General features: G+C 42.3%; 1 protein-coding gene across 8 annotated transcripts in view; it reads left to right on the forward strand.

Annotated features, from left to right (window-relative positions):
- The window catches only part of LOC145459056 (uncharacterized), a 64,680-nt gene that overhangs the window by 34,343 nt on the left and 6,084 nt on the right, over nucleotides 1-24,253 (forward strand). For 3 of the 8 annotated variants that reach the window (XM_080337636.1, XM_080337637.1, XM_080337635.1), the window contains 13 exons: nucleotides 8,302-8,396; nucleotides 13,120-13,285; nucleotides 13,829-13,927; nucleotides 14,277-14,419; nucleotides 14,478-14,648; nucleotides 15,026-15,272; nucleotides 16,214-16,355; nucleotides 17,040-17,187; nucleotides 19,617-19,853; nucleotides 20,760-20,961; nucleotides 21,130-21,308; nucleotides 22,003-22,132; nucleotides 22,194-22,500. In XM_080337636.1, the coding sequence (XP_080193762.1) occupies nucleotides 8,302-8,396; nucleotides 13,120-13,285; nucleotides 13,829-13,927; nucleotides 14,277-14,419; nucleotides 14,478-14,648; nucleotides 15,026-15,272; nucleotides 16,214-16,355; nucleotides 17,040-17,187; nucleotides 19,617-19,853; nucleotides 20,760-20,961; nucleotides 21,130-21,308; nucleotides 22,003-22,132; nucleotides 22,194-22,500 (2,266 nt within the window). Of the gene's footprint in view, nucleotides 1-1,083; nucleotides 3,336-3,381; nucleotides 7,146-8,301; nucleotides 8,397-8,455; nucleotides 8,721-8,742; nucleotides 9,931-9,953; nucleotides 10,105-13,119; nucleotides 13,286-13,828; nucleotides 13,928-14,276; nucleotides 14,420-14,477; nucleotides 14,649-15,025; nucleotides 15,273-16,213; nucleotides 16,356-17,039; nucleotides 17,188-19,616; nucleotides 19,854-20,759; nucleotides 20,962-21,129; nucleotides 21,309-22,002; nucleotides 22,133-22,193; nucleotides 22,501-24,253 lie in introns of those variants that run through there. The other 5 variants (XM_080337638.1, XM_080337639.1, XM_080337644.1 and 2 more) reach the window with 5 other exon arrangements.

Below are 24,253 nucleotides of genomic sequence, written 5' to 3' on the forward strand. Positions count from 1 at the left end.
TTTGTTATTATTATTTTTCCGTTCTGGTTACGTCACTGCGGAAGCGTTGATATGAACTCGCGATCACGATTACAGCAAAATCTCGATGTGGTCAGTTACGATTACGATTACATGTAAAAGTAATCACGATTATTAGCGATTACATGTAGATCGGTGGCTCTTAACGTTTATCAGCCCGGGTAACCCTTGCGGCATTCTGCTGACATACATGGAACCCAAGACTGTCGCTGGGTTATAAAATCGAAAATGTACATCATCACTCATGGTGCACAAAATGAACTATGCATCAGCAGAGTGTTCAAAGATCAAAACCGTTAAATATGATTTTCATCGTGTTTTCACGCACAACAAAACATTGTAATGAATATATTTATTGCGAATCTGCTGTTCCCGTTCAGACACTAGAAATGCGAGACTTCGCCTCAGAAAGTGCCATCGTATTCTTCGGTGGAAACGCAACAGCGGGAAGCCCGGTTGAGAACCACTGATTTAGATTTCTACAATGAGCGCATATTAAAAAATAACAGCGATTGAGACGAGGCGACATCATGAAAATTTAACTACAATTACTTGTAAGTCATATGTCCATTGCGTGACTTCGTCGCGCCCACCAATTTTCGTTCTGACTCAAGCTACAATATGATACATATAATATATAGTCTGTAGATTCAAATTATGAGTAAAGAGTAGCGAAATAACGATTCGAACAGCTTTGTGAGTCGATGTAATTTGTTATGACGCAATCAATGAGCACAGCTAATACTTAAATATGTGTAGTGATTAGCAGCGAAGCTCACAAATCCGATGTTCCCACCGTCAATAATGTGATAAGCCATTTGGGGTACAGAACTTCAGAATAACACGAAACAATAACTTCATAGTGTTAATTTATTCGCTAAAAGCTTTCGACTGACTCTCATCAGGAGCGAACGTCAGTAATAGGGTGAAATCAAATTCGAATGTCGAAATTCTGTATGTGATACAACACATAAACTTATGTTTACAATTTATGTCAAGGCCCTTGTAAGACTAAAGACTTTTGTAATCGTTTCTTTAAAATGAAATCGATTACCTTTACTTAAACATACTGTAATCTTTGTAATCGCATATGATTACAAATCATGATTACCCCATTCAGGCTACAGATCAAGTTCGACCTATGACCTTGGATGTGCGCCTACTGTGTATGTATGTATTCTGAGCGCGAAGCTCCCGCGAACCGAGTTCGTTGAATCTCAAACGTACACCGACGGGCTGCATTATAGTGTAATAATGGAGTGGGAAAATACCAGTCAATCGCCAGCCAAATTCCGACCCCATAATGACATGCGTGCGATGATAAACCCGTGCGGTGTATGGCTTCTAATTCAGGTGTAATGGGAGGCGTTGATATCCCGAAATGAGACATGACGCACACGCGCTATAAAGCCTAATTGCACGGTATCGCATTCCCACAGGCTGTTTGGATAGCTATTTCTGCGTGTGTCGCAGGTGTCTCGAAAACTCCTTGTACGCACTCGCTGTGAGCGACGGGAAGTGTGAATTGAATATGGTTAACGTCCGTTCATTAGTGTCGCGCAGTTACAAGTCCACTTCTGACTTCGTATTATCCTTGTAAGCGAAAAATCGCTGCCTTATAGAAACCTTTTTTCTTTTTTGAGTCGAAGGGTTTATTTTGAAAATTTGTGATTCAGATAACGGATATTGCTGCTGCTTGAGTTCAATTGCGTATGGCGCTCGGTCTACTCTTTGAAACATCGCAATGTTAGATTTTGCCCCTTCGCAAACCTGTCGCTCACCAAGGTTGTTTTAAATGTTAGAGTTGAAGACTGTCTATTACAACCGAATGCCAATGATCAAGTGTCAGAATCGAACGCCTTGCATTACTTTTCTGTCTGTTACTAATGAATGGACAGTGGACACGATAGCGGCCTGGGCACCGGCATCTTGTCGCGGAAGACTCGAAATAACTTGCTTCCGCAAATGCGACTGTTAACGCCGGTTTGCGTCATACCGAAACCGCCCAACTTTGCGAGATCATTTACCCAAGCAAACACGCATATTCGGCTTAATTTATTCAGCATATCGATGGATGAACGACTATTCTGAAAGCCTTATAGAACAGAAGTGAATATCAAAGCACGGAAATAAACGCATCGGAATAAGCGGCATAGCCCATGTCTTTAAACTGTTAGCTGGGAGACCAACCCGCCCTTTTCAAGTTGCCTGCCAGACTTCGTTCAACACGAGCCTGTACTTTAAATGCGTCCCCGTCTCTACGTTTTGATCAGTTGACGTTCTTCGTTTGATCGCGGTCTGTGTTGAAGTAAGCTTCGATTCGAATCAAGTATTCTAGTATGGCGTCGCATATAGTAAAACAATTGAGATGTGTTTCTTCTACATAAGGTAACGAAGTATATATAAATATAATTTTCGACCGTGCCAGCTCCTTATTATCCAAAATCATTTCGTTTTTCATATCCATCACCATGATACAGCCCTTTTTGACAATGCTGCGAATCGGTTAAGTCACAGAAACGACATTTCCACGAACATGCGTAGCGCTGTGCTGAGTGTCCAATGCCCCCCACTCCGGGAACAAAGTATGGAAATAATACTTCTCGTTAATAAAACATCGTTATTTGTAGAGTTACCTGATTCCGGTATTCAAAAAAACTTCGACATGGATTTGTTACATTAGCAAATTTTCTACTACTGTCCGAGTCACGTTACGTAATTGCGGTAATTGCAATCCATATTAGGATGTCGCTTCTCGCTAGTATAAAATATTTTCTCTGTTCATTGGAACGCACTTTGTATGAACGCCGTCAGTGTTGATTTATACTTATACGTATGCCGAACAATTTGTAGTTAACTATGAACATTGTGATGACAAAGGAGGGATTATGAGTACACACTTCTTGTAGCTCGCTGCGGGAATTATCAACGGAAGTCCAGCCGCTTTCGAAGACAGACGAGCGGTCTGTTCCACCGTTTCGCGGTCCCGCTCCGTCATTACCGAAATGCCCGAGAGAAATTACCGTTTAATTGCACCCTACACTGCCCGTAAATTGTGCCCAGGAGGCAAGGCTCCGCGGCGTTACTTCTACTAAACGCGTATCGCGAATATTGCACGAACACCGCTACTGTTGGTCGGTTGCCGGTTAGCCGCGATGGAGTGTTGGGACGAGGTAGCGCCGTCTGTACGCGGGTACTTGCCTTTCGCCATGAGAAACTTTCAGTCCTGCACCATACCGATACCGTACCTGTCGCGCGGGCGGTCCGGGAAATATTGCTTCCGCAAGAAAGAGAGGTCGTACTCTTGCGCTTATGAGGTAATGACTTTGTTGTTTCGTAACAGACGCCTGGTATTGGCGTTGGCATTATCGCGTTCTGTATGACTTTGCTGCTGATGATGTCTGAATCGTGTGATTCACAGCGCGAAGGGCAGTGACGGATGTTGTGTTGTTACTGGTAATGCAGAAAGCCCGACTATACTGGGTTTTCTAGGGTAAGCGTGTTTAGAGGCGTCAAGTATTCGGAATAAACTATATCTCCGGGCTTGTTATGAGAAGGAGTGGGCTCAAAGGTTCGAGGGTCAGTTTTAATAATTTGTTTCGAGTAGCGAGGGTCGATAATTTCGAGTAATTAAGTATACGCCTTCTTATCAATGGTAGTATTTTTATCTTCTCAAAATATAGTTTCAATGCTGTATTGTATATGCACGGCTGGGGCCTGTAAAGCTTGGTTGCCCGTAGTTCAGCAATTCAGCAAAGAAAAACTTGTACGAGGCTACTATTATTATTCATGGAGCGACATTTCTAACGTTACTGTTATGACGTCATAATATGCGGTACTCGTCTTCCGATCAAACTGGATGATCGATTTGACCTTGATTGGATGTTTTGTGTCATATATCTAAAGTAGGTACAAAATATTGCATTCGACGAGTTCAAGTTCGAATTATCCGCAGCGTAAATGCTAGGGCTGGCTACATCGATTATGTATCTGATTTGTTTCGGAATTAAGCATACGTGTGCCACTTATTATGACCTCATACCTAGAAGAATTGGCGGTTTAATGCAGGCACAGCGAAATCGTGGCGCTTAATATAGAAAAAAACTTCGCATTTCGCAGTCGAAAAAGTCGTTAGAGGGCTTAATTGTCGTTTCACGAACAGATATATCGCCTATCGCTACATACATTAGGTTTGGTCAATGTGTTAATGTCACGGCGTATCAAAGTCCCGAGGCTCCTTCGGAGAAAAGAAAGCGTCTAATCAGCCGATAAGTCGCGTAGATAATGTCATAATTCTTAATCGCAGCCGCGCGCTTTACGGTTCGCCGGCAGAAGTTACACGCGCGGCAAGACCCGAAGCGCATTGATTGCGGTTTTATGGAGATTTTTATTATGCGTTCCGCGTCAATTATTCAGTCCGGGCATCTCTTCAGACCGAATGAACTCTGCATCTCTATACTGAAATTGCAGACCGCTAATGGATGGGTCGATGGTCTCTATGCGATGATGCCTGCGCCTTTAATACTGGCGGTAATTCTACAATGTGTGTGCGACTCTGCGTAGGATCACAAATGTGCCTGGTGCTCGAACAGAAGCTCAATCGTATCTGTATTGAACGGTAGTCTCGCGCGCGGCCGAGTGAAACACACATTTTGCGACAGCCGTGTCCGTGATCCGTTATTTTGTATTCATCCTCGATATGTAGCGAGGTTGCCGAATCGAAAATTGCAATTGTAGGTCGAAAAGCGGATAATGGTAGAACCTCTTACTCATCCTATAGGAATACTTTGTTTATTGAGGCTTGGGATTGCTCGCTGCGTGCGGTTTTTGTGTCCTGCTGCGTGCATTACGTATTGTTTTCTTGGCGGTGCGTCATGCCTTCGCATGTAATCGGTCCTGTTTGCGAACGATTTTTGATTTGTGTTTCGCGTTTGTCAGTGTTGTGATGACCGGGCCTTTGTTAGTTACGTTATGGCCGAACTGAAGCATAGCCGCTATGACTCTTAGTTTGAATAACTGTATCGAATGTTACCTTCTCTGTAGAATTAATTTTTTGAGCGACTATTTGGCGAGGGCTTTGATTGTGAAATAACCGTGTGGTATTCGTCGTGGTAGCGAACCCAGAAGGTGTAATTGGGCCGTGCACACTGTATATTGAGCACAAGACAAGACAGCTGGACTTGAGTCACAATTATTTTCTAAATTCGAGCCCGTACAATAGGCTTGGTCCGTCCGACTTACACCTCTGAGCAGACCATGATCACAGTCCTATAGGACCTAGCTCAATGTTGGGCTACGAACTCGTTTGGCGGAACGGTGTACTTTATTGCCGACATGACTTTGGTTTGCCTGAGCTTTACGAAATGTCTACAGGTTAAGCTTTCTTTTATAAGAGTTCTGAAAAATAATATTATAAAGGCCTGTATTACGATGAGACAGCCAGAGGGTATAATACGCCTACCCCTTAATTGAAAAGCACGTTGTGACGTCATTTGAGAGTTTAGTCGCAATAGAGTGTTTGCATGCCATGAGGATGGACTACTTGAGTAACGAACTGAGGTTCTCAAGTAGAAATAAAAATCACGTACATTTTTAGTCAAGTAGCCAGAAACCTTCAGTCCTTCGAAAAGTAGAAGCACTTCGTCATTTACCACGTATGGTAATGAATGCATTGCTTGTGAAATGAGTTTCCAATTTGGCCATTTACCCGTCGCTTGACACAATCCATAGTACTGTGTATGCATATATTTATACCAACTTAGCGCTCCAGTTGGGACCTGCATATCTTCCTTGATAATTATTTGATTCCGCTGCGAATCGGCTTTGGCGGCTGATAGATGCTTCGCGAGTTTCCGTCAACCGCCTCTCGTCCCGGCCACGCCTCCCATTCACGGCCGCGTGACGTACGCCCCCCTTCCGTCAATCAGCACGGTTCGTTCGAACGATGCATCGTCACTAATACCCTGTCGCCGGTAATGAGAAGGGCATCGCCATTGCCGAGTTGTTTTAATTTCGCCTTCCGTTATTCGATTTTTACGTCACTAACTCATTGAAAACATCATTTTCCTTCCGTAAACAAGAAGCATTTCGACGCGTTATCGCCATTGCGGGGGCACAGATAATCCCCGCGACCCGACAATGAAAATATGACCGCGCACCGCAGGCTTAATGAGATCCAATCGACTAGGGCTGTATTCGTAGCGTGTCTGGCTGTAATCAAATCATCGCCGCCTTTGCTGGTATCACGTGACAAGATGTTATAGTTGTAAATATAGTTTTTGATGATCTCACTGCGGTCTGAAATCGGTTAGCCGAAAGTGTAGAATTATTTATTATTCGCTACTCGCGTACGATGTATGATATTCTGCCTCAAGCCGATAGCTGTAAAGACCTTGTTTTTGTGTCGACGCGCGAAGTGTTTTTACGAATTTGAGTGACTTATTAAATATTCGCGATGCAGGCTTTCTTCGTAGCGTGCAGATGTCGTTTTACGACGAAAAGTTAACTTTTACAGGGCTTTATCGGCAGGCGAGGGAGGCTTCTTTGTGATAGGCTGTTTTTTGCGTTTGGTTCGTTTACGAATTTGAGTAATGCGACGATTGTGTTATAGAATTTATGTGTCGCTTGCCAGTAAGGGCGACAGTGTCGGTACAAAAGACTTTGATTGGTTCGGCGGAATTGATTTCCGGTTTTCTTAAGTAGCGAATGAAATCATGGGCTTTACTGTTCAATACAGATACCCACAAGACGCGTGTATAGACTATTATAATATTTCCGCGCGTGGTCGCTGAAACAAAAAGTTTTCATAGGCAGGGCTACTATGTTTGGTGCTGTTGTTTTTCAAGAGATTGACGACTCGCGCAGTGATTAAATGGATCTGCTGCCTGTCGGTAAACAAGGATTGCGCATCATATTGCGCGCAACGTCATCATAATAGTATGCATTTGGTTATTGTGTCCCTGCTATTAACATATCTATGTGTAGTAAGTATCTATGTAAGCTATAAGCGTCTTGATATAGTTTCGACGCTCATCGTTATCGTGAGCTGCTGTTATTGAAGAATTAGGATTATCTTCATGGTTTTCAGTTTGGCTGATCGTGTCAACATGACTGCTGGCAAAAAGAAGGTAAAATCCCCGTTTTTCGCGAAGATATTCTCCTTTTCGGGATTGTGTGTTTAGGGATATTATCAGCTGGCGCGTCGGAAGCAGTTGTAATTGTACGAAGTTTGCGGAGGGTTCACCTGCTCGTGTATCTCCGTTTTGACGTCATTTAGTGTTTGCGTTGCTTATTATTTTGTGAATGTCCTACCGTAAAATGGTCTGGCGTTGTAGCACTTCATGAACCGGCCCGCGTTTATATGAGTTACTTGGCCTGTGAGATAGTACTCAGGTTTTCGATACAGGTGAGGCTGTAGCGTAAAGTCTAGCGTCTGTGTTATAGTATTCTTTGCTCCACTATTGGCGAATCATTGACGCATGCGAAGGTCACGTTCGTTGTTAGAAGTTTGTTTTGATGTATCGCTAACGCTCGGTCAAGTGCGTTGACGCATTACATCGAAACCCGATACGGACGCTGTGTGTAGTTGTTTCGACGCGCTGGTATAGGCTAACGATGTGTGCCCAAAACGGTCCGTTTTGATGACGGAATTGATATGGTGAAACCAGACACAGGCTGGCGGTGACGTTTGGTCGGCGAAGACAGTTAAAAATAGATGCTACATTTTAGGAGTCGGTAATGATTTCAATAACGACCTGTCCTACGGAATACTTCACGAAAGAAGTTGTGTGGTTATATCACCCGCGCGGTATAGAAGTTGCTTTTCTGCGCCTGACCTGTAATCTGGAACGACACATGTCATCATATCATTGTGACGTCATAGTTAATCACGAGTTCGTGTGGTCCCAAACACGAGCTTGAACTTATTAGGGTCTGGAGAAGTGTGTTTTTATCCCGATACGCAATATATTGTGTTATTTGCACTCAACTCGGAAGATCGGAATTGTGGATTGTATGTTTCTAATCAAACTTATCGCCGTTGTGATCGTGATTGGCTTCATCAACTGCAGACATAGTTTACGGTACGAAATTTAGCAGCGTTTAATAGCCGATGCACGGCTTGTCGCTGCTACGGCGAAATTCAATCGGGTAATTTTTGCCACTTGCTATGACGCAATCGCGCACATGCTACAGTGATTACTTTGTTCTGCGTGCCGCTCGGGCTATTCCCAATACGCTAAAACCTGCAATAGAACGCATTGACACCAGCGCCTTGTCTTGCAGAGCTACATACAGAGGAAGATCACGCCGGCCAACCGCTTGGCCAGATCCGCCCGGATGACGCCTGGAAAGGAAAACGTACCGTTTGCGTCCACCTCGTGAGTTGTTTTTTACGTCATTATTGGCTTGGCATCGCGCGTCAGCGACACTTCGTGAATAGACTTTGCAGGTCGTGTCGTCTTAAAGCTGGCACACTTTCGTATCATGGTTAGATGCGTTAATCGATCGCTAGATTGTTTTAATATTATCCTGCGCTAGGATCGGGCGCATTGCGAAACTGCTACTGCGGTATTGGTTTTAGTTGTGAGCCGTTTAGGTTACTAGTTACAGGGCGGTAAGATAGTGAATCTGGCTACGTTTTTGAAGAAGCTGTTTCTTATGCCGGACGGGTTTATCTTGAAACACTTGACAAAGTCGACAAAGTAAGTGTGGCGGTACGTTTATGGCCAACGACAAACGAGTGTGATAGGGTTTTATGACGGTTTATCTGCTAAGTGCAGTGCTGCGAGCTTATATTGCTTAGGCGATGTAAAGTCAACTACAAGAAGTTTTGTCATTAAGGTATAATAATAGCCTGACATTGTTTTCCAAAGGAATTGCCCTGGTGAAATGTAGGAAATTGTAGCTTTCAAAAGTAGAATCTCTTGAAAAGTAACTTTGTGATATGTGGTCACTGGTCATGGATTAACTTCATTAACTCCATTATGAATGTCTTTGTGAGTTGTGACTACCGACGAGCATTCAGTTGGTAACAGTGCAGGGGCAGTCTAGAATATCTTGCTATGGCAATTATTTTAAACTCTGAAAATCGATTTTTAATGTTTGGTGTTCGGCTAGTAATTAGTACTTTGTCATCAACATACAAGTCCACTTTCAAGACTATATTCATGGTTGATTTATACATTAACCCAAGACTTTTTTCATGTGTAAAAAAATTCAAGTCTTGCTAAAATATAATTATTGAGGGTCTTCGTGTTGAAAGCAGTCTTTGAGTTTTGCATCACCCACCATTCACCAACCATCTGCTTTCAATATACTGGCAAATCTTGAACCAAAGATACCAAAGTAACCTGGTAGTGTGGCCACTATGTTGGAGAACAATATTATGTTCATTTCCGTGATTGCGTCTGGCAATAAATCCCGTTCGACATATATCAGATAGAGGTGTTACCAGATTGAGAAAACGCTTGCTCAGGCAATCAACAACAGATGTGGATGCTGGTATTCTTGAAAACTGTCACCAAGCGTGATACCAATGTCAAAGCTCTGCCAATGCAGTTTTCATTAGACCGAGGAATTTTCCGTGAGAATTTTCCTTGCGTCTCGGTGGAATGACACGTCTTGAGGTGTTTCCAGACGCCGTTGATACGGAACAGGAAAGCGTGACTCATCTTTCCTATAGCTGCATGCGAGTCACCTGCTTGCACGACTCTGCTTAGCACGTAACGGTATATGAAGGAAGGACTATGATGGTGACGCATGGATATTACCGAACACGTCCGCTAGCGCAATGTATTGCGAATATGGTAGTGTGTCAGTGTTTTATACGATAGCGAGGTGCGGGAAGGTGATTATGCTGTGTTTGCCGGGTTTGAGACGGTCCTTTTGCTGCTCGGGACTGCTATGTTTCGGGTGAGGCATTTAAAGTTGTCTGAATTCGTAGGCGGGCGTCGTTTATTTTTGTGCTTTGAGTCTCTCGATTGGCCGCTAACAATCATAGCTGTGAGACACAAACATGTTGTTGTTTCCTGTCCCTCGCACCATTAATGCAAGCAGCATTGGCCTTCGTTGCACTGCAAATCATCTGTAAGTTTTTTGTAAGCTAGCTGGTTACCTGTTTCTGTGTTTCTTGCGAGATTTATCCATGCATTCTGTGCGATCTTCTATCTAAAGTATATGAAGCATTGAACTAGCCAGGGAGAGGGAATGGTTGGTATTGTAGTAGATGGATTGATGATGCATTCATGCTAGGCTTGTTCGGTGCCGCTTAGATAAGACAAGTCTTGAGAATGAGCGTATCAGCTTTGTGACAATTTCCTCTGTGTACTATCGCAGCTCATATAGTTCATTGAACGTGCACCTTTCATTAATTTTCCACCCTTTCTTTCTCGAGTTCTTCGGGGGCGAATTTCCTTCTGGCATCATTTTCATGCAGTAAATACATTGCACTGTACAGATACAGGAATAGGAGATAGAAGTATGTGTTGAATGAATTGAGGCTTGCGAATTGAGCAAGATGCAGGGAGAAGTGGGGAATGCAAAGATTTAGTGAATATTTTCACATTGAAATTTGAAGCCAGTCGATGTGATTTGTGTCATTATAAATTGACGCTTGCAAACGGTGCCGTGCTCCTTGCAAATATGCGATACTTTGAATGTTGAAGCTATCATGTTTTTTCAAACGACACCGTTCAAGACCTTGCAGCAAAAATTTGAATAGTGTAGCGTATCAAATGTTTGTGCCTAAAATTCATGACTGAAACCAAATACTAACTGCTAAATGCTGCATCTTGCAAATCCTGGTTGGGTTTACTTATTTTTTTACCCAAATACAAGCTCACAAGATCACTTTCTATCTTTCTTTCTCTCATTAGATCTCATTTTAAACTATCTGGCAATAGGGTCTGTTATAAATGGAGTGCAAATTGCAAGTCTAGCCATCCAAGCATTCACATTATAATATTGTCAAGTCAATCGAAAATAGTTTTTTGATTGTCCCGGCAATTTTTTTGTACCATGGATAGCGAGTGGCCCTGTGATAAATGGGTACTGTAATAGTTATGCTATGCTATGCTATATGCGGATAGTTTAATGCACGGTTCCAAGAACAACTGTTATTTAATAAAAGATAACAATTGCTAACCAATTTACAGAGCGATGAAAGCAATGTAGCGCTTCGTGACTAGGCTAATAATTATGTGCATATTACTCAGGTTTCTAATCCCTAACAGGAAGTGTTGGTGTTTGTAACTTATATCGATACCTGAATGTGTGTGCAGTGAGCACTCACTGGTTGTTTGAATCTGTTCACTGTTTATACAAATGAGTCTACAACCATATGCAAGGACTTTTGATTCTAATACTGACTCATTCTCTGAGTGATTTTGGAATGGTGGCTGCTAAGTAGCATTTGTCTAATTATGAGCACTGCGGTTCCATGTCACACTCAGGTCATTCCTGTCTATGCAGTGCTGGAAAACATATGCTTTAGTAGCCGACATGGAAGATATGTGATACACACATGGAAGATATGTGATACACGTAATGTTATTTCTATTCTTGGCTTGATTTATGGTTGCAGTAAGAATGCGGTGTCTTCCTTTTGGCCTTTATCAATTCATTATATGGCAAGCGGCGTGTGATATATGAATTATGCAGGCTTCAATTCGGTGGGATTAGATCCTGATATTGGTGAATGGGAGTTTAATCTGGAATCAGTGAGAATATGACGGAAAAGTAGACCTGTGTTAGACTTGAAAGGTATCAATCCGGTGAGCGCAGAGGGTATAAAATGTGAACTGGTGTTATTCTCAAAAGTGCGAGTTTTTGGGAATTAGCAATTGGGTGAAACTGCAGGCTGGTGCGTAAAGGATATATTTGTGATATGTATCAACGGATAACATGTATCTGTGACTATCGGTCATGCGATGTTGTATTTTGATAATGTGCGGTGATGTGGCTCACAGCAAACAAAGTTTGGAATTTCCATGTGTATCAATTTTCTGAAATATAGCTTAGAAGGTTTGTTCTAGGATTCAAGTCCAATGGTATCAATTGATAGAAACTATAGCCTGTGAGACTAATTTTACAATCTTAAAACTGCTCATTGGCCCATAAGATGCGTCAGTTTTTGTACATTGATAGCCTTCATGAATGGGTGTGTACTTGGTAGTGCTTCATGGTAGGATTTCCATGATAAATTGCAATTTGCATAATCAAACTATTGGCCTAGTTTTGTCAGGTTAGAGAAGGTCAACTATCTGTCGCATATGCATTCAGAGATACTTCCCTTCATAATGTTATCCCACTCACGCTGGGATTGATGCTCTGTTGCATACCAGCATACTGTATTTCAATCCCGGTGTTTCCTGCCACTATCGCAACTCTGCCTGGCGCTTAAAAATTTAGATGCTGATCACCATACTATCTGCAATTGTCTCAACTTTCTGCAGGCTGATGGCTTAGGATTCTATAGGTTTGAAACAGCTGCAATAACTTGTGTCTTGTAGTTACGGCTTCAGATAGCATAAAGTCAATTCTTATTGATCTGCCAATGTAACACTATTAGGTTTATTGGTCAGCCATTAGCGACCTGACATTATTAATAATTTGCAATGTTGTCTCAGTTCTGAATCATCTACTCTTATTTTTTTAATGATGATTTAAAGAAGTTTCAAAATCCATTTGAACATAGTTTTTGGTCTGCCAAGTCTACTTGTAATAGAGGATTTTTGTACAATACCTAGGACATTAAAAGCTGGTCCATTGGTGCATGTATTGATTAGGAATTTTTCTCTACAAGCGAGATGACAGCTTATAAAATAATGATCACCTAGCGCATATGCATTCACCATTTACGGGAATTGGAATTCTTGACCTATCACGGCGTTTTCAAGGAAATTTATTCTTGTGACCTCGTTATCTCTAAGATCTGTGTGTCTCTTCCTGTGTAAATAAGTCAGTTTCCAGTGGTGAACAGACCGATTTATAAAACAAAAATCAAGTTCTGTTGTGCACAAATGCACAATTTTATTTTGTGTTTGTGTCTTGGGTACGGACTATTTTAGCATTTCGCGCCAATATTTTGTTGTCTTTTTTCAGATCCTGGGTGTCGCAAGGGGTCGGCAACAAGCCAGAGTCTGAGATCGGATTGAATTTCTTCACGCCAACTATCGAAAGTCCCGAGATGTTGGATTTAACCGTAGAAGACGATGCCGTCATCAGGCCGTTACATCACAGTATTTTGGGAAAAGAGCACTGTTTTGAGGTGAAAAAATATTTTCTGCTATTATTACGTGCAAATTCAAGTATCAAGTGTGTTGAATGTAGCAAACGCAGCAATAAATATCATATGCGTTAAGCATGAAAGTTAGTTACACAGGTGGTAAAATTTTTGGTATGTTGTCGCTGTCAAAATGACATCAAAATTCAATATAGCCTACAAATTCCGGGACACAATGCATATTTCCTGCGTGTTATGCCGCTACTCTCACATTGTGTAGTACAAAGTAAAAAGCAGCACTATGCCGCAGTTTCCAGGAAGACTGTTTTTGCTGTCACCTTATTGATCGCGTGTGATTTTTGTAAAAATCGTGGTGCTAATTTGATAAGGTGGTTGCAAAAACCGAATTTGTTATCGAGCCATTACGGGAATTCGCATGCAGTCAGCAATTGGGGTGCAATTGCGTTGACTTGAATAATCTGAAATTTTTTGCCATGAGAGTTTTTCCGTTGTGGACAATAGGGTGTGTTGCACGATAATTTCGAGCCACCGCTTCCTTTCCGAGTTATTAATTTTTTGCCCGCGCAGGTCATCACTGTGAACGGAAGTAGATGTTTTTGTTGCAAGTCTGCCGGCGAGCGCGAATCGTGGATCGAAAAATTGAAACGAATTCTTAATCCGAACTTGGTGAGTATAGTGCTATTGTAACAATTAGTGAGGTGTGTCTCGTATGAACAGGGTCATTGCTATTGTTTCTGTCATCCGTTTTCAATGTATTTTGTTAATTCACTACCAATTAAAAATAACCCCAAACCTATCCTGGCCTTGCCCCTAAGCCTAACCTTAACCGTAACACCAGCTAACCCTGAGTCGCTCTCGTGAATGCCTTGCTATTTCGGTACTTGATGTATTTGTTAGTTCAAACCTTTATTTTTATAATTATTGTAGGCATCCCCTATCTTTTTGTGGCAGAGGAGGTGCTGTGGTGTCACTGACGTCTTTTCTTTTGATTTTACGTCGTCTTTCGTGCTTTTAGGACAAATCCAGGAGAATGGAATATCAGCTCAGTTTGTGGGTGCAAGAAGCCAAAGGAATCCAAATAAAGAAAAAATACTTTTGCGAGATATGTCTAGACCGGCAGTTGCATGCGAGGACAACGTCAAAATTGAAGGAAGATGGGTAAATGTCAAACTCATTATTGTTTGGTAAAAATGTTTGCTGACCCAGGTCATTTCAGAACTACGTTCTGGGGCGAGCAGTTCGAGTTCACTTCAATACCTGACGTGGAAAACATCACCATTCATTTGTATAAAGATTCCGATAAGAAGAAAAAGAAAGAGAAGGACTATGTCGGCCTTATTAATATATCGATCAAATCATTGCGGAACAGACAGACACACGAGAAATGGTATGCAGGAATGAATGACGTTTTTGGCAACTGTCATTACTTGTGAATTAGCCGCACAACTGTGAACTGCTGATATTCGGATTTGTGTCACGAAACCATTCGCCCTAAATGTTGTGAAGTTTGGACTTGTAGCTACCTTGTGCGATAAGTTGAGAGGCTACAATCGATCTATGTCTTGTACTTGGGCAGTGGGCACATCCTGTATGCTGATTCTGAGCAGTTCCCGTTTGAATGTGTGGTGTATTTGGTGAATTTAGTATCCTGAAGAACTTGATTTAAGAATTTTAGACTTCTGAACAAGTAGAAGTATTGTATTCCTGACCACCTTGAGTTTTAGGTAAGCCGAGTATCGTATTGACTTTAACATATTTCTACAGGTATCCTTTATCAACGCCGAGCGGAAAAAATAAGAACAATTCCGGGGAGACGATGGCCATTCGAATAAAAGCCCGTTTCCAATCGTTTTGCATACTTCCGATGGACGACTATAGCGATTTGAAGGGTTTTATCGCCAACGACTACATGAAATTATGCAGGGCTCTACACGGGAAGCTGTCGGTTTCGAAAAAAGACGAGTTGGCGAAAATTTTAGTCCATGTCGCGCACGGAATGGGCATGTCAAAGGTATGTGCGCAACGTGTATCTTCCCCGGTAGTCACATTCACAATGTACTTTCTTGTGGATTTGAGAGCAGTTTTTGTCGCTGCAAAATTTTTCCCTTTTGAAGTATGAACATTCTTCTTTTATCCTGTTTCGAATTCTTGTTACGAAACTGCTGGACAAGGCCGTTGTCTCTGCAGCACGTCATCGATTATGACATGCAGTAAAAACGTAGCTCAAGTTTTGGTCCTTTGTATAGTTGTTGTGAAATGCCACCTACGTCCATTCCAGTGACTTCAAGGGTAACTAGCAGCCCTCATTGACGCTATTCAAAGCTGTTTTGATGCATGTGTTATTAATGGGATCGTGGCGTTGCGTAGGAGAATGCGTGAATTCGTATTTCCGATGTCATCATCTTGTGACGCCGCTAAATGTTATGACATCGTCGTCGACATTCTGCTAATATTAGCGTTCCGGGAGCAAGTTGTTATTTTGTAACGCGAGTCTAAATCCACGTTTCCTGAGATTGAATTTGACGCCTTTCTCAATTCCTGTTTTCGAGCAGATGCGTGTCTACGCAGATCCTGTTTACGAACTGCCGTTACGTAAAAAACGAATAGGCATTCGGCACATGCTGAAGGGTTTGGCGACATCCACCTGTAGTTCTGAAACTGACATAGCTTGATATTTCTTATTGTCAGTTTGGATGACCAATTCCCAATTATTGTAGCCGTCTTAGGTTTCTGCCCAAACGCAGACGTGAAGTTTCTGGGAGCTTGAATCTCGATAATCAGAACCCAAATTTGTTCGTTACCTCTTTTGTAATATTCCTGTGCAGCAGAAAAGGCCGATTTGGTAGCCCCCTAGTTCATCATTCAATTTTGCATCTCCGTACTGACTTTCCGCTAGCCTGCCGCTTGATATTTTGCCAGGACTGGGTATTTAATATTGCGATCTTCTTTCAGGAGTTCATGAGCGAATTGGTTATGAACGATATCGCTCACATCGACGACGAGACCCTCATTTTTCGTGAAAACACCCTCGCCACCAAGGCGGTCGAACATTTATTGCGGCTGATCGGGATCGGCTATCTACATAAAACTCTCGGTAAGCCACATAAAATATTTTAATCACTACCTTACTATCGTTTTTACAACAATACTCAGCTAATAGGAGGTTCGGAAACGTTTTACATTGGCTACCACTTGTTGTGACTGCTCCTTGCGAAATAGCGCAACCTCGCTACCTTGATGTGTATTGTAAACATAGTGGCAAGCTTGCTTATGGATGTTTGCCCGTGCTCAGCGCTTGTGACTAGATACCTGTCTTTGTGGGAAGGTTTTTACTTGAAGAAACAAAGTGTTACTCGAGCAGATGTGAGGGCTTAGGAATACTTGCTGATCTGGCTGTCAAGACATTGATTGAGTCATGCTTGGTATTGCAGATGTTGCATAACAGGCTGTTGCAATGACTGGAGTGCATATATGCATGGGTTTTGGATTGGAGATTGTGTGTATCGTGTCCTCTGCCCCGCGGTAACCTGGCCTCATGCAAATGAATTGTATTTCTGTGTCCAAGTACTAGTTCAGTATGTATGTTCTTAGCTTGTTATGCACAGGCGCATTGTGCAAATTAATGAAATCAAGTGATTCAAAACTTTTAAACCTATTTGTTGTCGTGTAATTCGAATGTGCCGATGTTGAGTCACTTGAAAATTGGAGCTTGGAATGCTCAGAATATGTTTGGTCAGTCATTTTTGGCGAGCTATATGTCTATGATTGTTTGTCGCAGGTGATTTTGTAACTGCCTTGTACGAGAGCGACGAAGATTGCGAAGTCGATGGCAGCCGGTTACCGATCAACGCGGTCTTACACACGAATCAAAAAAATCTTCAAATGTGCTGCGAAATCGCAATGCACAAGATCCTAGGATCGATAAAGTAAGTCTTTTCCCCAGCTTCTTGCATGTTGTGTAGTCTCTTTCTCGTTTGCTGACAAGTTTGCGTGATGGCGCAACAACAAACTCTACAGTGCTCTTTCATTGCCACCTTCCAGTCAAGCCAATGTCATGCTTCGACAGTTTTGTAATCGCTGTAATATTCCCAAGTCTGTTAGACGAGGTACAGCAGGCGAACCTACTGCTGGTTCAAATGAATCATGTCTTAAGCATGCTAACTTGCTTGTGAGTAACCGAATTCATGCATTGCGCACGGTTGCAATGCTTACATCTGTCTGAATGCAAAAGTTATGTGCGTAGGCCTATAGAATTTTTAGGAGTCTGTCTTCGTAATAGCATATCCGGCCATTGGTGGAAATTTTAACGCACAGTAGCGATATAGAGAAGTTTTTTGCTGCAACTACATGCATTCTGTACTTTTACGCACTTTACGATGGCTTTCGTGTTGGCTGATATGTTGTGCCGTGTTCATGAGTGAATTACTGCTAAATAAGGATTATTACCAATCCACCACCTATCTTAATGTGGTTATGAGTAGTTTAATGAATAGACTGTACCTTCAGAGCAGTTAAGCTTGGAATTGGTCAGTGAATAGTGATGCTATACATTAATATCCGTCACATAATATCAAGCTCTTCTTTTCTTATGCTTTATGTCATTTCAGTTTTCTTGATAATCCTTTCCGTGATCAATATAAGGCCTATGAATCACTGCAAACTTCCAGATGCACAATGCAATCCTGTGTTTTCCTGGTTCATGTCCTATTTTCATTTCTTTTTTGTTACGTAATCGCTACAATAGCGATTATTGGTGTTCGCATATCAATGAAGTCATGATTGGTTCTTTTTCGGATATGTTTGGTCTTTTTAAATTCTTTCCCGTTTGTTAACATATTTCTACATTAATATTGGCTGCCTTGTGGTTCTTTAGGATATTGACGTGAGCGAAAGATTCGGTTAGGTCTTCATATGCTATTCAAGGATACCTGTCTTAGTCCTGTACTTGCACCCCGTACAGGCTTTGCGTTTTAAAAGACGATTCACACATCAAATTTGATAGGGTTACCATATTCTGCATAGGGTTGTTTAAATAACTGCCTTCAAAACAATTACTGCGCTCAGCTTGAGTCCTAAAGCCGCACAGTTCTAAATAGTTTTGCGCAATGACTTCCGCGGTTTCTCAAATTTCAATACTCTCCGACTTGGCGGGTTATTAACTGCTCTTCTTCGAAACGCCGGTATAGTCAAAGGTAATGTTACAGAGCCATGGCGACTTTGAATCTATCAAGACACGCGCTGTATGCATTGCTGCTCGTAGTACTAGCTAGATTGAATTTCCCCTAAATTGAAATGTAATGACAGTTCTCTCGATCGGTTAACTACAACAGGTTTAAATGCAACAGAACTTTCTAGTAACTTAGAGCGTGACGCTGATGTAGCTATCCAGTCATGTGAATATGACACGTTTTCACTTTGATATTGAGAAAAACGTTTTTTTTGCCTTTGGAATACCCCAAACACGATTCATGTTCTCTTCTGAAACAATCTATTCTGTGGTAAACGCATTGGTAATGTCCGACGGGGAACCGCAGTCAAGAGAAGTGCCTAGCAAAGGATGTGACTTGCAGAACCCAATCGAATTCGTAATATTTTCGTCAACGAATCGCTAATTTGACTGATACATGTTTTACTGTGGAGTTGAAGACTTTTTGCCTTTACATTCGTGAGATCATGACAAACTACACCCCGAGCCTTGTGGCCTGAGTGGAGACCTTGATATTCACCCTTGACGCGCCTCCTTATACCACTATCCAGGGTTGTAACCAAGTAGCAAGGTTCCGAGTCGTAAGTCAATTTAAATTTTAAGTTTTGACTCGAGTCCAGTCAAGTCATTTTCAAATCGCCATAGATTCAAGTCCGAGTCCAAGTCATTGTGTTGACTACTCAGTTTTCATCTGATTAGGTCATGTTGAATCCAATTTTTATAACTCCGTTTGGTGATATCGAATGGCTCGCATTTATCATATACTAATTTCCTTCACTTTTAGTAGTTTCTGGTCGCCTTTTCAAGTACCAGTACCAATAGACAAAATCGCAATATAGTGTTGTTTACTATTCTTAGCAATTACAATGAAATGTCAGTCTTGACCGTTTGAGTCTCGAGTCATATGACTTGGTTCGAGTCATGCGCAATGACTTGGGTCCAAGTCGAGTCAATACACAGATTGACTCGAGTCGAGTCATTCCTGTATTTTGAGGAAATGACTCGAGTCAAGTCGAGTCATGATAACCCGGTAAAGTAGCACCCTCAAGCCTTAATTTTTTTACATTCGTTCAATCAAAGCCCTGTCCTCAATTTGTAAAGTCTGCGCCCAGCTTCGTCCGTACTAGCGTGCTTTTATTTATTTCGCAGCTTTTTCCCCCTGGAACTTCGCGAGGTTTTCAGCGAGTGGCGACATTGCTGCGAGGAAACGGACCGAGCCCGCATAGCGTCTAGGCTTATCACGGCGTCGCTGTTCCTGCGTCTTATCTGCCCGTCGATATTAAACCCGTACCTGTTCGGTCTCGCCAACGAATTGCCGAAACCCAATGCGGCCAGGACGCTGACGCTCGTCGCCAAAGTCATCCAGAACTTGGCCAACCGGTCCAGGTGGGAAATTGTCTTTGAAGTACCAGGGCCTAGTCGGTCAGTCATAGATTGATAGATATTATTATCGGTTCAAAACACCATGAGATTTTGATATAATGAGAAGATAGGACCAGGGTTGTGACCAAGTCACAAGGCTCCGAGTCACAAGTCAATCTCACTTTTATAGTTTTGACTCGAAACAAGTCGAGTCATTTTCAATTCACCACCGAGTCAAGTCTGAGTCCAAGTCAGCAAGCAGAGGGCCGAGTCCGAGTCATGGTATTATGACACGAGTCCAAGTCATTGTATCGACTGCTTAGTTTCCAGTCAAAGTCGTGTTAAACCCACTTTTTATAACTCTGTTCGGTGATATCGAATGGTTCACATTCATGATATATTCATTTTCCTCACTTTTTGCTGTTTGTGGCGGCATTTTCAAGTACCAGTGCCAATAGACGAAATCCCAATAGTGTGATTACTTCCCTATTCTTCGAAATTACAATGAAATGTCGGTCTTTTGCCATCTGAGTATCGAATCATATGATTTGGTTCGAGTCATTCGCAATGACTCGATTTCAAGTCGAGTAAAGACACAGATTGACTTGAGTCGAGTCATAGTCATATTTTGAGAAAATGACTCGAGTCAAGTCGAGTCATTACAACTCTGGATAGGATGGTATCAAAACTACTTGGTGTAGTAAATCAATGAGACACCCACCTTAGTAACCTAGGGCATGTAAATACGCTGAAGGAAAAATAATCTCAAATAATGTCATATCATAAAAGGGGAAGCAGCTAAAATTAATGTGTCGTGTTTTGGTAGGCGAAGTTGATGAGTCAGTCAGATTGTGGTCCGGTAATCTCGAGAGCTGGTCTTTATTTATGCCGTAGAAACTTGGTGTTGGCATCGACGGTTGGCGTTTTAAGGTTCGGCGATAAGGAAGAGTACATGAAGTTCATGAACGTGTTCGTACGGGAGCAGTGGGACCAGATGGGAGCGTTTCTTAACGAGGTGGCGAACGCCGATAATGTCTCCGCCGAGAACGGTTTCGAAGGCTACATCGACCTGGGCCGGGAGATGGCCAAGCTGCACGCGTTTTTGAAGGATATCATTTCGGAACTGGACGACGTAAGATTGGACAGACGTGTTCTCTAATAAAAGTATCGGGGACCGCATAGCCCTAAGTTTCGAATTCTAAATATTTCGCTATCAGAGTCGGAAATTTTTGTGGCCTTGACCTTTGATTTCGTTTTTTTTCCCGCCAATTTCCCCCTAATACCCCGTTTTGTCTTTCAGAAAACTGTGCAGCAGCTCGGAAACCTGCCTGACATCGTCTCCAAAGTCACGGAAAACGTGGACAAGCCCGCCATCATTTCCGCCACGCAAAGCGAGTCGGACATCAGCCACTTGACGCGAGAGGCCACTGTGATTAGCGGTTCGCTGGACCGCATTGCTGAAGACGCTAGGACGACCAAGTAAGCAGGCTGTGATCCGGTGGTTCCCAAGTTTTTAATCTTGGTGACCAGTAAAATTTGAAATAAATTTTAGAGACCGGTGAACCACACCAATCACACCAATCGAAATTAACCCGAAATGTAATTACAACAAAAGCATTCAACTCCAAACCAAATTTAGAAACTTCAATCTTTGCGGGTTGCAGTTCTGCTCAACACGACCGACTTGATTTTGATTGTGCGGTTTCTTTTGAAAGAACTGCAACTTTGCTGTTTGCTGTCCTCCATTGTACTGCCAATTTTAGCGAATTTTGCTTGAAAATTCTTCATAGCGTTCATTTGTAACTGGTCTTAAACGTGTCGTGCTCTGCTTTGAGCAGTTTGGCACAATACTTGCAGCAGAGCAGACCATGAACTCCATAATATACATCACGATGCAGAAAAATGCGTGCCAAATTTCTGTATCTATTTAAAATTTTACGTTTATTCTCTCCAATTCCTGGACAAGCATGCGACTTATTGCATTTTGCGATTGAGACATGAAATTGTATTTTATTTGGCGGGACTGCCACAAAAGTTAACAAAGACTGGTGGTTGACAACCACTGCCGTGATCGCTAAATTGTCAATTCAACACTATTTCTTATAATATTTTTCAAAAATATAATGTAATATTATTCTGATGTTGGATTTGTCAACGCATATTCTATTTCCAGCGCAAACGAAAATGTGGTCGTCTCCGAACCAGCGCGCCAGGGCGGTAAATCCCTAGACATGGTCACGGAATCTCTGCCCACGCTGGCCAACGTCCACGCCGCCCATTTCCAATCAGACAGGTCCATTTCGGTAAGTTTGTCTTGCTTTGTACGGTATTCAAGCCTTTCGTTAGGCACAAATTTACCCGCAGACCACCGGAAGTTTTAACAACAGCAACAACAGCCATCGTCCGTCGTTGGCTCCGTTGGAAAACGTGATGGAGACGACCCGCGTCGATACGGAGTCGTCCGTACGAGGTGCGGCACAACGATCCAAGCCGCCTCTGTCGTTCAGCAACCCGGCTTACTCGCAGCCCGCTTGCGATTTGAAACGAGGATTGAGTTCGCCCGCTGCCCTGTCGTCGTTTATCGCGTTCGGTGATGTAGCTGATCATTCGTTTGCGGCGTCTCACAATTTGAACGCCATGAATTCGGGGAGTTTTAAGGAATCGAGTAAAGGTGTGATTTTTTGATTGTGCGCTTTGATTTTCGGTTTTTTCTCGGTCGCGTGTCGAAGGATATGCTCAAATATCGTCAAAGTTATTCAGCTCGAACGAAGCTTGTCGTCTGACTCTCCACCACGATTAACAAAATATGAAATACGGACTTCACGAACAGAACTTGTACCGTCAGATTTATTCCCCTGTTACTGCTTGTCACAGTTACCGTGGAAAAATTCTAGATTTGTCACGATGTAGATCGAAATCGCAGACTTGAAATAGCGACAAAACTGAAAGTCCTTCGTGTATAGGCGTGGGCCGACGTCAGACGCCGGTGTTGAGTTTCATTTTTGTTTGTGTGTGGTCCAATTTTCAATTCCGGCACTAGACCGGGTGTCGTGACTGGAAGGAAACTTGTTACCGAGATAATCTGGGTTTGAAAGTGCGGCTGGATGTGGAAAATGTCATCTCGGAGAAATTTCGGCGATCTCCGCGAATTCTGATGATGTCATAATGCGATTGTTGGCGTAGATATTTATAGATTCCGCAGCGTTAATTCGTATCGATTAGGCGGCTCGCAAGGATGTAATTAATCTTTTCGTGCGCTGGCTGCGTTGCTTTGCATGCAAGATATCGGGTTACTTTGGACATCGTATGATTTTGGGCTCGGTGTCGATTGCATTCATTTCGAAATGAAATAGGCTGGGAATCAATTGTGTAGCATCATCAATCCTTGACACGTCAAACTTGGTGGCCGTACAATCTGGCTTTTCAGAACCCATATTGAGGTGTGAGCTGATAGGTTAACCACTGATAGTCTGTTCTGTGGTCACTTGAAACAGGGATGATTTTGATCGTAAACTCTGGCTGTTGATACAAACGGGGTGGAGGTTGCGTTGAAATTACCACCATTCTCTAAATATAACCTAAATGATGAATTTAGCAACGCTACTGTTTTCTCCCGCCTAGAGTGTGTTGCAAGCAGAGGCGGTCAGTAAAAAAGCCTCCTACTTTTTCTTTGTAATCTGGTACGTTCTGGCTACTTGCATTACTTACTCAAGCGGTTGTGATTTTAGGCTACTTCTACTTTGCAGCTTTCATTTTTCATGCAAAACTAGACCTGGAAAACTTCTGGGTAGAAGTAAGCAGCAGCATTCGATGTGCGTCAATACAATGTTTTCGGCGAGGCTCTGACCAAATTTGAAAATGCTTTTCTCAAGGCTGGTTGCGCTTAACGCTCATACCTGTCATCTGTGAGCCTCGATTATTCGAATCTTTATGCTGGCGATGACATTTTTGGTGATACGGTACTGTTGGCACAAAAAGTATTTTTGAATACTGTACTAGTTGCTTAAGATTGCCGCTGACGAGTATTAACCGAAAATATTCGGTTTTGTTTCGTTATTATTATATCATTCGATTGCGTGTTGAAGTTCTGTAACGAAGTCACAAGGTTCCGAGTCACAAGTCAATCTCACTTTTATAGTTTTGACTCGAGTCAAGTTGAGTCATTTTCAATTCATCACCGAGTCAAGTCCGAGTCCAAGTCAGCTGGTAGAGGGTCTAGTCCGAGTCATAGTGTTTTGAACCGAGTCCAAGTCATCATGTTCACTGTTCAGTTTTCAGTTCAACCCACTTTTTACTACTCTGCTCAAGTGATATAGAATGGCTCGCATTCAAAATATTGTAATGTTCCTCAGTCTTGACAGTTTCTGGCGCTATTTTGCAAGTATCAGGACTGACTCACGAAATAGGTAATGTGGTGACTTTAC

The sequence above is a fragment of the Botryllus schlosseri genome, chromosome 16, assembly GCF_051294905.1.
Source record: "Botryllus schlosseri isolate E-star chromosome 16, Bs_hap1, whole genome shotgun sequence".
Lineage (NCBI taxonomy): Eukaryota > Metazoa > Chordata > Ascidiacea > Stolidobranchia > Styelidae > Botryllus > Botryllus schlosseri.